General features: G+C 40.6%; 1 protein-coding gene across 6 annotated transcripts in view; it reads right to left on the bottom strand.

The window, feature by feature from the left end:
- Window positions 1-13917, bottom strand: part of LOC105066695 (pecanex 2) — a 271254-nt gene that overhangs the window by 85246 nt on the left and 172091 nt on the right. For all 6 annotated transcript variants that reach the window (XR_012509907.1, XM_074373145.1, XM_045514586.2 and 3 more), the window contains one exon: window positions 3817-3925. Coding sequence is in view for 5 of the 6 variants with exons in the window: in XM_074373145.1 (XP_074229246.1) it covers window positions 3817-3925 (109 nt within the window). In the remaining variant the exon portion in view is untranslated. The remainder of the gene's footprint in view (window positions 1-3816; window positions 3926-13917) is intronic.

Raw genomic sequence — 13917 nt, 5'->3', positions numbered from 1 at the left:
CACAGGCACTACTCTGAGTATTTTCATAGATTTAAGCTCACGGTTTCGCTTTAGGAATAACTAATTTTTTGAAAACTTGCTGTTTATTTCCAAACACCCTCAGGAGTGAAAGGACGCATCCTCTGTGAATAACCCACGCTCCATTCTGGGTCTGAACTGTTTGGGTACCAAAAAGAGCCCTATTGTGCTGCCAGATGAATCCAATTCCTTTTCTTTTGACCTGGTTCAAATGGAGAACAACTCAACACCGAGCTCCCGTGATGCCCGTTACCGCCCAGCCGCTGCTTCTCCATCTGAAAACTGGAAATACCTAAATACCTCCACTACAAAACGTACCAGCTTAACTGTGCCCCTTGTCACTGGAAGAAAAAGGAACCGCGTGCCGCTGGGTGAAGGTACTGAAGACATGGGGGAAAGCAGAGCGGGGTCACGGGGGAGATTCCTGAGGGGAGGTGCTGGGAGGAGCGGACGAGCCCCCCATCCGAGGCCCACACCAGCAGGGGGCGTGGCGCTGTGGGACTTGCAGGAGGACCTGGGCCAAGCCCGGCAGAGCCGGGAAGGACCCATCTGCTGGATGGGCTGGTATGGCCATTCTTTTTTGACTCTAAACATTTCCCCAAGGATGATTGCTGTTGTCCATTTCTTACGTGCTGGAAACAATTATCCAGAAATTAAGAACTGAAGAAAATAGTGCTAGCCTATACAGAAAGGTCAAATTTGGCAGGAAAGGGAGTTTAACAGGTCACAGGTAGGGCAGAAGTGACTAGATGGCTCCCAAGGTTATTCTATTTAGGGAAGATTAGTAAGGAAATACAGCGCTCAGGGGACACATGAAAGATCGTGACTGTCACAGCTCCCCAGTGCCAAGACACAGGGACTCTGAGGAGAGCAGACTTATGAGGCCCTCTTTACTTCTTGAGAGCCCAAAGGTGAGCCTAAGAGGTAGATGGAGACTCCTTAAAAAGCTTCAGGTTTATCTGAGCACATTTAAAAGGGAAATATGAACGTCAATACTTAAAAAAAAAATTAGAAGCTCAAAAGGGTACGCCAACCAGAAAGCAGCCAGCCTTCCCAATACACACATTTAACAGAGCTCATCTGGCGAAGCCTGTCTAATTATTAGGAGACAATGGTCTTGCACGGTCTCTACGTATATTAAAAGGGTGAGCATTCTCATCCTTCCCTGGAGGTTACAAGCTCAGAAACTCACGCTACCGAGGGAGAAAACATGCTAGGACTGGAAAAAGCAATTTACTAAACAGTGCCCCACTGGCCCGAAAGCTAATTCAATTCCAAAACAGCGCAAATTAGTGCCTGCTCAATGCCAGGACAGACCCACAGCTCCTTGATAGAGTGATAAAATAATTAACATTTCAAAATTAGTCAAGTTCCAGGGCTGGCATTTAGCAACCTGATAGCTTTGTCTTGATGGTATTTACATCTGGTTTCTTCAACTATCTCATTATATTCTGAACGGTACGATGTTGGGCTCCAAATAGCAAATATCTACCTTTACAGCTGATCCTGGATGAGAAGATGTCCTTGGATAATGGGGAGGGGTGGGGCAGAAGGCCCTGGACACCTTCACACAAGTGCAGGGGTCAGGCACCAAGGCCACCTTGAAAGTGGTGCCTTAGCGGAGGCTGGAAGTGGATGTCACTGGCAGGGATGGTTTTGGGGAAAAAGCATGGGGATCCGTTGTGTATTAAAGCAGAACTACCAAATGCCTGATGAAATCTGCATTTCAGGTGTGCTCAGTTTCTCAAAAGAACGAGTCCACCCATCATGCACGTACTTGGATTTAGCGCCCACCATATGCAATGGGAGAAGGATGCTACTGCCGCCTTTACTCTTGAAGGAGATACTCAAGAGTAGGCTATGACGCGCTTGGGTGTGAACCCTCAGCACAGTGAAGGTCAAGTAATTGAAAGTTACGGTTCCCAGACAGTTTTGATTCAGCTGGAGAAATTAGTATTACTGAACTCATCCAACAATGGTGGCAGAAGAAGCCACCAGAAACGCTACAGATACAGGTGAGACCAAAGTTAGGATAAAATTGGGACTCACAACTTCTAGTTTTAAATTTTTCACGTAACTCCTCAGAGGCAAATCATTTTCATTTAACTCACAGGCTTTAAATTCCAGACAGGACACCTGAGACACACACCAGGAATAAATACAAATCACCTCACTCTTTCATCTCACTGTCTTTGTTTTCAAGGACTCCTTTCAGGGAGGCAGGCAGCAAGTATAGCTCAAGTGGTATAGAGCACGTGCTTAGCAGGCACAAGGTCCTGGGTTCAATCCCCAGTACCTCCATTAAAAAAGTAATTAAATAAATAAACCTAATTACCGCCCTCCTAAAAAACAAACCTAAAAGTTAAAAAATTAAAACAAAAACCCAAACTTTAAAGGATTCTGTTTGGAAAAATTACTGGCATTACAGAAAATGACTGCCCTTATAGGAAAGAGGTGCTACACAAACTCACGCCTTTGCAATCTTTTTTCCTGAGCTTGTTCTGCCCAATAAGTGTGAAAACACTTTCCAAATATCAATGCAGGTCTAAGAATGGGAACATGAAACAGTGTGCATTGTGAAGACAGCTCTTGGTCTGCTTAAACAATTTTTTTAAACAAATGAGCATTTTTTAAAAAATCTAGAATATATTATCACTTAATGAATATCCCAAGTATGTTTCCATCCCTACACAAAAATTCAGATCCCCGAGGTTCCTTATGAAGTGTCTTGAGGAGCCTTAGGTAACTCATAGGAAGGAAAGCTCCGACTGGCCGTTAAAAGTAGCTCCTGGTACCCAGAGTGGGATGTCAGCCGGGAACCGCCTTCCACACGCAGCAGTGGATGAGAATCACAGGGAGGCTTGTGAAGATGGAGATTCTGAGAGCCCCCCCTGAAATGTGATTTTAAAAGTATGTGCCCGGCTCAGGAATCTACTTATGTGACAGGCTCCTCCACGGATTCTGATATAGGTAGTCCCTGAACCATGTCTTGGGTAACACAAGGGTAGTGAATATAAATTCAGTGGGAAGGGAAACCGTTGAGGGCAAATTTTAGGCCTGAGTCAAGAATATTTTTGTTTAATCTCTCTCACCTCAAAAGACACACACAATTCAGTGATCTGTGTCAAAGTAACCTTCAGAAGGAGCATGTCAAACTGTTTTGAAGTGAATTGAAACTAATTATCATGATGGAAACACTGAAACATACACAAGGAACCAAATGAAACTACAAATGATAAAACTTGGCTCTTTCGCTAAGAACAACTATAAAACAAAGCCATCAATTATATTTTTAAGTCTTCAGAAATATTTAAGTAATTCTGTTTGTGCCCAATTGTGGGTTTTTGAATGTTATTCAAGTATATGATAACCCAATGAGATAATATAACGTTATATAATCTATCATAATATATTAAACACACCAATCTATGCACAGAGGTTAATAACAGCAAGTTCAGTTGCACTATTTTGCACAAATCAACTGAATCATTTAAGCAGTGACTCTCCATTTAAAAGACATGCTATCTTAATGCAGATCCTGTCCTGAGAAGTGGAAAAATCAGAAAAAAATATAGTAACTCCTGAATGTGCATGAAGAAACAGAAAGAGTTCAAAATTAAGAAATGTCTTTTAAGGCTTAGGCACCTAAAGGGACTCCATAGTGTCTCCTCGTGTCCCCATTAAAATGTAACCTTGAAGACTTTAAAACCTTTTAACTGTTAGGGTTCCATGAAAAGTTTGCACTCGCATAAAACGTGAGTCTCAGCTCAGGGGTGAAAACAGAAGCAGAAAGGATACGGGGGATGGCAAATAGCTGGGCGAACACGTGAAACGAAGAACCCCAAGCCATCTGCCAAGGAGCCACATACGTCATGATGAACTGTAACTTGTGGAGCAGGTCCCCGAGCTGAAAGCAAGAGAATAAAGAGACTGATCAGTGATGGCAAGCAGGGCATTAGCCGTGTCAGAGTCAGAGCGCTTCTGTTACAGTCAGGAAGGGGCAGGGAAGCTACTGTTTGAAACTCTTACTCTTACCTTCCTTCGTCCTGTGTGCAAGGTAACCATTTGTAAATTTTTAATTGAAGTCTAGTCAGTTTACAGTGTTCTGTCAATTCCCGGTGTACAGCATCATGTCTCAGTCATCCATGTAACATACATAGATTCCTTTCCATATTCAAGGCAACTGTTTAAGGATATTTTCAAACAGTAACCAGATGATCAGAAGAAACCTCTGTGTGGTTAATCTCACTGGGTTAATTATTTCAGCCTGTAGACAGGTGTATCCCTCGGTTTCTCAGAGGAACACTCACAGCTTAGTCCTTCCTTCTTCACGCTGGGTCTTTTCGGGGAAACTCGTACAAACACCCATCACGATTGACATCATTTTTGTGTATGGATTTCAGCTTACCTCTTCAGCGGCTCTTGCCAGAGAAGAACGCTCATTACCATTGGATTGCAAGTTACAAAGTGCTGTAGAAAGCCAAGACTGGATGTGGGAGCCATTGCACTCTCTAGACCAGCCAGCACAGGAAAAAACTGAGTTCTGGAGAGAAGAGACCTTGTGTGGGCTAAGGATGAACATGAGGAGAAACGTGCTCAGTGATTTGGGCCAAAGACTCAGAATATGAATGTGTGGAGAAGGATGGAGAAGGCTGGACTCCCTGGCTGTGGACCCCTGCTTTGGTGGGTGGTGAGAAGTGACTGATGGATCCTAGATGTGAAATTCTATGGCTGTCACTTTTACATGCAGCCAGGAAGTAACCTAAAAACATGCTTCCCAAAATCCACATACACTCTTCATCCACAATAAAAACTTCAAACAGTAGGATGTGTTTGTTCCTAGACTGGCTAGCGTATGAGAGAGTAAAACATATTCACTGAAGACATGATGTGAAAAGAGAAGAAAAAATAGAATTCGTTAATTAGGCTCAGTAGGTGTTACACAGAACATCAGAAGACCACAATGAAAAGGAGGAAAAGGCTGGAAAATGGAGCCTTTGAGGAAAGGTTCAAGGAACCAAGAAGTTGTGAAAGGCCAGTGAAAGGCCAACTTTGTGATTTCAGAACCAAACAATGTGGTTATTCTGAAATGTTTCATGAAAGTGTAATTAGGGAAAATGAGGTTAATTAGAATCCTCTCCAAATCTTCCTCTCACTTTTCTTGTTTCACCATGGTCTCATAAATAACCTGGTTTGGGAGAAAAATTTGAAAGTAGAATAACACGTCATTGGACCGGCCACAGATGATAAACGAAGGCTAAACGTTCTCTCAAAATGAGAGCAAATAAGGGAACGTTAAGAGGTGACATGTACCTGGTGTCCAGGACCCCTGGGGTCTAGATGTGCCCACCAGGGTCCCCAGTCCCAACCCGAGCAATGAAGAATCAGATGCAGAGAAAAAGAAAGGGATGAGTGATGGCAGGAGAGAGAAAGGGGGCAGAGGGACAGGGATATCAAAGAAATGGAGACATTGGGGTGGGGAGAATTAAAGGGGGGTTAAAAAAAAGGAAAAATGGTGGGGGGAGTGCGTAGCTCAGTGGTAGGGCGCATGCTTAGCATGCATGAGGTCCTAGGTTCAATCACCAGAACCTCCACTACAAAAAAATAAACAAACATAATTCTGCCCTTCCAAAAACAAACAAAAATAAAAAGATAAAAAAGTTTTAAAAAGAAAAAATGGAGCAGGAAGGTGATGTGATTGGACTGGAAGAACTGTGAAGGGAGGTGAATTCTGAGAAGGAGAAACAGATTTCTTCCCCCCAGGAACTCTCCTTTCTTCCCTCCGGCGTCCTGGCACCCATCAGAGAGTGGATTTCAGTTGGCTTCCGCGTTCTTTCTGAAAGGCCACCCGAGTGCTAACCCTGGAGTCGGTGTGAGCTTCTCGAATCCTGGTCTGGCTGGGACTGTGCAGCTCCCAGTGCCTTGAGATTCCGACAGTTGGGAGAACAACAGTTGATTCTGTTTTGCATCCCTTTGGTTGATGAGAAAAATCAGTCTTCTCTCCATCATCTCATTTTCCAGCAGTCAAGAGGTGACGTGGACAGACAGTTCTAACACAGACTCAAACCCTTGACTCCCAAACTTCTGTTAAAAAATATGATTTCCTGTAAAGGCCAACTATCATTTCCTTTCATCCCCACCATTAGTTCAGCCAGAGGAGAAGCATCCTAATTACAAAACAGAAGACGTCCGAACGCAGGGCTCCAGACCGCATGCAAAGCAGGAGCCCTTAGGTGGGGATGGGTCCTCTCGTATTAACTTGCTCGTTTAGGTCTGAACCCAACTCAACCAGGCAAAATACCACTGGATTTGTGACCTTCTAGTCATAGCACTATTAAGAATTCTCAGGTTGGGGGGAGGGTATATATCTCAAGTGGTAGAGCACATGCTTAGCACGCTGGGTTCAATCCCCTGTCCCTCACAGCAGCTCCTCTAAAAAAACAAATAAATAAACCTAATAAAATAAAATAAATACACCCAGTTAAATAAAATAAATAAACCTAATCTGCCCCCTCCCCTCTGCCAACCCAAAGAAACAAACAAACAAACAAAAATTCTCAGTCTGGTTATTAAGAATTAGTCTTAAGAAAAGAAAAAGACAAATGAACATAAATACAAAACAGAAACAGACTCACAGACATAGAATACAAACTTGTGGTTGCCAGGGGGAGAGGGGTGGGAAGGGACAGACTGGGAGTTCAAAATTTGTAGATACTGACAGGCATATGCAGAATAGATAAACAAGATTATACTGTATAGCACAGGGAAATATATACAAGATCTTGTGGTAGCTCACAGTGAAAAAGAATGCGACAGTGTATATATGTATGTTCACGTATAACTGAAAAATTGTGCTCTACGCTAGAATTTGACACAAAATGGTAAACTGACTATAACTCAATAAAATAAAATAAAATAAAATAAAATAAAATAAAAAGCCAGAACAGTGCAGTAAAATGTTTAGTCCCGAGCTAGTGAAGGAAAACACTGGCTTGGACGTTGTGTGAACACAAAATGATGCCATTTGGGGGATGCTCAGAGAAGATCACCTGCTGGATGAAGAGAAAATGAAATGTTTCAACAGAATAGTCAGCTTTGGGTTTACAGATGATTCATTTGGGGAGTTCTGAGTTTCAAAAATAAATTTCCTAGGCCCTACTTAAAAATTATGGTGATAAATATGTAATACTTGTCATCTAATAAACTGATGCTTGTAAAAGAAAAAAAAGAATTAGTCTTGGGAGGAAGGGTGTACAGCTCAGGGGCAGAGCATGTGCTTAGCATATAGGAGGTCCTGGGCTCAGTCCCCCATACTGCCATTAAAATAAATCATAATTAAATAAGTACCTAATTACCATCCCCCCCGCCCCCCAAAAGAATAAAAAATTTTTTAAAGTTAGTCCTGTGACTCACGCCTAGGTGAAAACAGCAAGCATGGGTGAGGTTACTTTGAGTGATGTTTGACCCCTCCAAATGCCCTAAAAATGAATCATGGGTTTCAGAAAGTTACTCCTGTTGGATGTTCAGTGTCTGACTCTATCCTGGGAGGCTTCTTAAGCCACCTCCTGGAAAAGCTGATAAGTAGGTCAGGGCTAGCAACTGCAATCAGACAGGCAGCCCCAGGGAAAGCCTCATCTGCAAGTTTAAAGCTCTCACAAGTTAAACTTGGCTGCACCATGATTAAATGAATCTATTACAATATTTTTTGCTTAGCACAGCAACTTGTATTTACACATAAGCAAAGCCGGTAATCAGACACTCGCATTCTCATGCTCTAATTGCAGCCAAAGCCCCAGGTATCCTCGCTCTTTTCCTGTGTCTCCCTGGGCCTCGTTTTTTTTTTTGCCCTCATGAACATTGTGAAGAAGAAAATACAAGCTTTGCAAAAGATTTCCGACATGCATCTCATAAAAGAGACTTTGCCATTCTTATTAGACGTCCTGAATGCCAGGTCTTTATGTATCAATGATTCCTCTGCAACGTAGTCATTTAAGGCTCCTTCACAAAGCCCGCCAGAAGAAGGACGTGCCGTGGATGGGTTAGATGTCAACACTACACCATGTTTTAGAGTATAGGCCTCAGGACCCGCTGCCTGGGATTGAATCCCCGCTGGCACCTGTCATGGGGATAACAGCATCTCCACACACTGTCATTTCATTGTAAAATGATTATAAATCAATAAAAAAAATGTTAAAAAAAAAAAAGACTTCATCTTTGTTAAGCACTTATTGCCTGGAACCTACTGAGTACAGTATAGGAGTTTAATAAATAGACGTTAGGACAAGTGGACCTCTCATTTTGGGGATGTATTTGTGCACAATCAGGAAATTCCAGGCCCCTCCTCTAATAAAACAACGGAGACTTACCAAGTCCAGGTCCTCTTATTTTTCATAGGAGGAAACCAGGCTCAGAGAGGCTAAGTGGGCTGTTGAGGGCAGACGGTGAGTCACTGGCCCATGTGAACCCAGAGGCTGAGGTTCCTGGTTCTCCATTCGGTGACAGACATTTCTAACACCCAACCTGACCATGTCTCCTTGAGGCCATGAGCCTTCCTGGAAGGACCCCAGCTGAGGAAAGGTCCCCTCCACGTACGCCTTCCTGCTGACAGCAATGGGGCAGGGTCGCAGGTTGAACGTGACAAATTGTGGCCGCAACCACCATCAGGGACCCCTTCTCCACATGCACGGTGATGAAGGGCTCTGATCCCTTCTGGAACGCCCTTTCCAGTATAAACGCCCGATGAACAAAAGAGGACACCACCCAGCAAGCCCGGTAACATTCCAGTGGTCTCAGCAAGGCAGGCTGCTGGGTTCCCCAGGCTTCTTGAATGCACGGCTCCAAGAAGATTGATGTGGCTTAGATATTTCATTCCTAAAAGCATGGAGAGGTGTGCTCCAGGGTGAAAGACTCAACTTCGTGTTTTCCCTTTACACTTTTTCCTTCTCGTCTAGGGTTACGTCTCAATGAAAAAATGCAAAATGTGTGGGTATCTGAAAAGTGATGCCTAAGCACAAAAGGGAACCTAAATACTGATCATTAAATGAGGAGTATGTATGAAGAGGCACTTCGTGAACCTTATTAGGCCGTTGTGTATAAAATAATAAAACACTTAAGATAAGAGTTAATGGGGGGAGGAGGGGAAGGCTCAGTGTTAGAGCACGTGCTTAGCACGCACCAGGTCCTGGGTTCAATCCCCAGTCCCTCCATTAAAATAAACAAACAGATAAATAAAAACCTAATCGCCTCCCCTCCAAAAAAATTAATTAAAAAATTTAAAGAAAGAGTTAATGGGTGCAGATGCACACTACTATATATAAAATAAACAATGAGGACCTACTGTAGAGCACAGGGAACTATATTCAGTAACTTGTATTAGCCTATAATGAAAGAGAATATGAAAAGGAATATATATGCGTGTATAACTGAATCACTATGCTGTACACCAGAAACTAACACAACATTGTAAATGGACTAGACTTCAATTAAAAAAGTAAAGAGTTCATGGAAACAGAAACAGCAACACCTTGCTGGTAAGCACCACCACATGCAGCCTAACACTGCACTGAGGAACTTTAAATAGAAATCACATTTAGATCAGCAATGAACTTGCATCTCCTTAGACAGTTTGAGGCCTCTGCTTTTATGAAGCTTATCTCATTTCTAATGTTCTGCTGCCAAGATCTTAAATCTCAGCCTTATTAAAGCATAATAAACGTCACCAGTTACCTAAGAATGACTGTAAAATAAAAGGAAATCATTTGGGTCTTTTCCACTGAAAACATCAGGGAAAGAATAAAGGAAGTCACAGTGGACTCATTCTGGCTCTTTCCCAAAGAAAGACACCATAAATAGTCTCATTTCGAGGAAACCTTTTTGCAAATATCTTTTCAATTAGGCATAGACATGCTGTTTTAACTCCACTACAGGTAGGAAATCCAAGCTGCATAAATTCACAAGTCACCTCAAGAGAAGGGGCATCCAGTAAAGAGGACCCTGACACATTTTTTTGCTAATACATTCTGAAATAAGGCATAAGCCTTCTTTCCTCTGGGGACCCCTCCCCCCCCCAGTGAAATAACTCACCATTTATTTATTCATTAATAATTGAAGTGTCATCAATTTTACAATGTTGTGCTAATTTCTGGTGCACAGCAGAGTGCTTCAGTTACATATTATATATATATATATATATATTCCTTTTCACATTCTTTTTCATTATAGGCTATTACAAGGTATCGGATACAGTTCCCTGTGACTCACCATTTATTGAATGCTCTTATATTGGGCATTGTCTCAGGCAGCTGCCCATATGATATTTCATTGGATTAAAGTATAATTTTCCCTCCCAGTCCCAAGCACTACTTTTTATCCTATTGTTTCAGCCTTACTAGTCTTCCAGATTAGTTCTCTCACTTGCCTTTTTTCTTTTCTTTTTTTTGCATTTTGTGGTCAAATTCAGCTACTTTTTTTTCTCAGAAAAAATATGCCACTTGTGATGATCAGTCCTTGAATTTAAAGAAACATGCAGGGCTGAAAGGAGTCTCAGAGTCTGGCTGTTGAATTAAAGGTGAACTGATTTCAAAAATGATAGAACACTGAAGGAGCAGAGGCTGGAGTGCTTGGAAAAGAGTCAACAAATGGGAAGAAATCTGGAGATTCAAGGAAGAACAAGGTAATGAATTCAGGTGGGAGCCCAACCGAGGGATTAAAAGCCAGGAACAAAAGAATTGGGGAAAATTATCAGACACACAGGTAGTGTGGAGAGTAGACAAATGTTCAGGAAGGAATGGAAGAAGTAGAACTAGTGACATTTCAAATGCAGGATGCCACTTTTAGGGGGTGGGGGAGCACCATTTTTGTAGAATAACAGACAGATAACAGCAAATATGATAACTAAATATTGGGATGTTAGCTTTAAAACATAAATATTCTCAAATGGGGAATGAATTTTACAATTTGAGTTAGAATTTTACTATTAAATAAACATATTCAGGCAGTGGTTATAACTGGTTACAAAACTGAATTTCAGGGGGGAGGGAATAGCTCAAGTGGTAGAAAACATGCTTCACATGCATGAGGTCCCGGGTTCAATCCCCAGTACCTCCTCCAAATGTAAATAAACAAATAAACCTAATTATCTCCCCCTCTTAAAAAACAGAACAAGCAAACAAAAAAAAACCCTGAATTCAGAAGGTGAGAAGTGGATTTCACCTCAATACACAATGGGGTTGTGTTGGGAGCCTGTTACATAACACACTGTTTAGCAAAATATCAGTGGGCTCCAGGGAGCACGGTAATGCAGAAAGGTTACCATCCCACTGTAAAAATAACATTAAAAAATCTTTAAAAATGTGAGAAAATGTAATTAAAAGTTGCATTCAAAAGAAGAAAAATCTCTGATAGTCAGAACCAAAGAGGGAATTTAAAATAAAGATGCAAAGTTTGAACTGGCACCACGATGACCCCAAGAGCACACAGACATGAATAAGGGCTACAGGGGCTGAGGATTTGGATTCTGATGGACGTGAAGGGTTGCCACACTCTTTGAAGTGTGAATTAGAAAAGCCCCTCCTACCAGTGCTGGGAAAAAGCAAAAAGGTATCCTTCTGCCTGGTGTAGGGCAGATAAAAATCTGTCACCCACTGCATACCAAAGCCATCACCATCGTAACGTAGGGGAGTGGAGTTTAAACTTAGAATCTTCCAGAAGAGCAGGAATGCAAAACTGAGAGGCTAACGTGAAAAGTAATGGAGGGTGACAAAAGTTTCTGGCATGAAGTGTCTTTGGGGACACTTCCACAACCAGAATATCTAGGCTTCCCACAGATAAAACAACAACCTCCTTCATTGATCCCAATGAAGATCAGTCCGCAAGGAAAATTAAAAACGACATTGGGAAATGAGCATATGAGAAAAAGCCAGTAGATGCAACACACAGGACAATCGGCATCCCAAGAATTTGAGGTAATTTTAAAATACATATAAAAGAATCTGAGTAAGTCAGTAAAGAGCTGACATTAGAAGAAAGAAACAATAATAAAAGAGTAACACAATATGCAAATGAAAAAATGGAACTGAAAAAGGAAGAGGTACCCGTTCTAGAAGTGGAAAAGGAAGTCATTAAAATAAAACCCCTGGGAGATGGTTTAAAAGTAAATTAGTTAAAACAGAACAGAAGAGTGGAGAAATGGAAGGTCTGAGTAAATCACCCAGAACAAAGCACAGAGAGACAAAAAGAAAAAAAAAAAAAAAAAAAAATCAGAGAGGCCAAGAAACATCAATGTCAGAATAAGAAGATGTAACACAAATCTAATAGGCTCCAGAGGAAAACAGAGAGAGAAAGGGGAGAGAAAATATTTGAGGGGCAAGTAGCTAAAAATTTCCCTAATTTAGGAAAACATGAGTCCTTGATTGAAGAATAACATCAAGTCCTGTACAGTATAAATAAAGAGTCCACTTTTTACTGTCTATGGTAGCAAAATGCATAAGATCAAAGCCAAAGAGAAAAATATTTCTTAGAGATTACCTGCAATGAAATTGTGAACAGACATCAGACTTTTCATTAGCAAAAATACATGCCCAAGGACAATGCAATCAAGTTTTTTAAGTGATAAGAAAAAATACTTACCAAGTTAGACTTTTGTATAGGACTCTAGTATCATTTAAGTGTGAGGTGAAAGTAAAGACCTTTCAGACAAAGAGCAAAATCTGACAAAATTGACTACTGTTACAGCTTTGAAGAAAGAACAATTAAACAATGTACTTCTGTAAGAAGGAAACTTTCTTACTGAAGGAAGAAAGGACATACAAGAATAATGGTGAGAAAAAAAACCTGCTAAAGTGTTAGAATATCAATATGAGGATTAATTATAAAAATAATCACAAAGATACTAATAACTATATATAAAATAAATAAGCAAGGTCCTATTGTACAGCACAGGGAACTATATTCAGTATTTTGTAGTAACCTATAATGAAAAAGAGTATGAAAACGAATATATGTATTATATGTATGACTGAATTATTATACTGTACACCAGAAATTGACACAACATTGTAAACTGACTAGACTTCAATAATCATAACTATAATCATAAAGATAGTGATTCATTTGAAGGAAAACCAAGTACTATATATCATAAATATTTAAGATGTGAGAGGAGAATTGGAGTTAAATTGTTAAGTCTTTGGGTTGTTTGAAAGAAGAAAAGATACTTTAATTATATATGCTAATCAAGCATACTTATTAATGATTTAAGAGTAACCACTGAACCACTACAGTTTTCAGACTTCAATGTGCCTCAGAATCACCTGGAGAGCTTTTAAAACAAAGATTCTGGTTCCCACTTGCAGAGTTTCTGATTCAGTAGATTTTGGACGGAGCCCAAGAATAGCTTCCCAGGTGATGCTGATGTTGCTTTTCTGGGGACTATGTACTGAGGTTCATTGCACTAAAGGACTAGAAACATAATATTCAATTTTGAAAGCACTAGAGGAAAGGAAAGGATCAAATAAAATGTATTCAGTTCAACAGAAGGCAAAAAAAGAGGGATGGGGAGCACAAAGAAAAAGCATCATACATAGAAAGCAAAATTATCATGAGAGAAAATAATACAAACATAGCAGTATTTAGAGTAAATGTAAATGGACCAAATTTGTCTATTAAAATATAGAGGGAGAGGGTATAGCTTAAATGGAAGACTGCATGCTTAGCATGCATGAGGTCCTGGGTTCTGTCCCCAGTACCTCTTCTAAAAAAACAAAAACAAACCTCATTACCTCCCCACCAAAAAATTTAAAAATAAAATAAAAATAAATTATTTTAAAGGTATATACATAGAGAGATTTCTAGTCCATTTTAAAAAGAAAAAACATGCTATGGTGTTTTCATAAGAAATGT

This window comes from Camelus bactrianus, chromosome 11 (genome assembly GCF_048773025.1).
Source record: "Camelus bactrianus isolate YW-2024 breed Bactrian camel chromosome 11, ASM4877302v1, whole genome shotgun sequence".
NCBI classification, from domain to species: domain Eukaryota; kingdom Metazoa; phylum Chordata; class Mammalia; order Artiodactyla; family Camelidae; genus Camelus; species Camelus bactrianus.
This window is presented reverse-complemented; position numbering and strand designations above follow the sequence as displayed.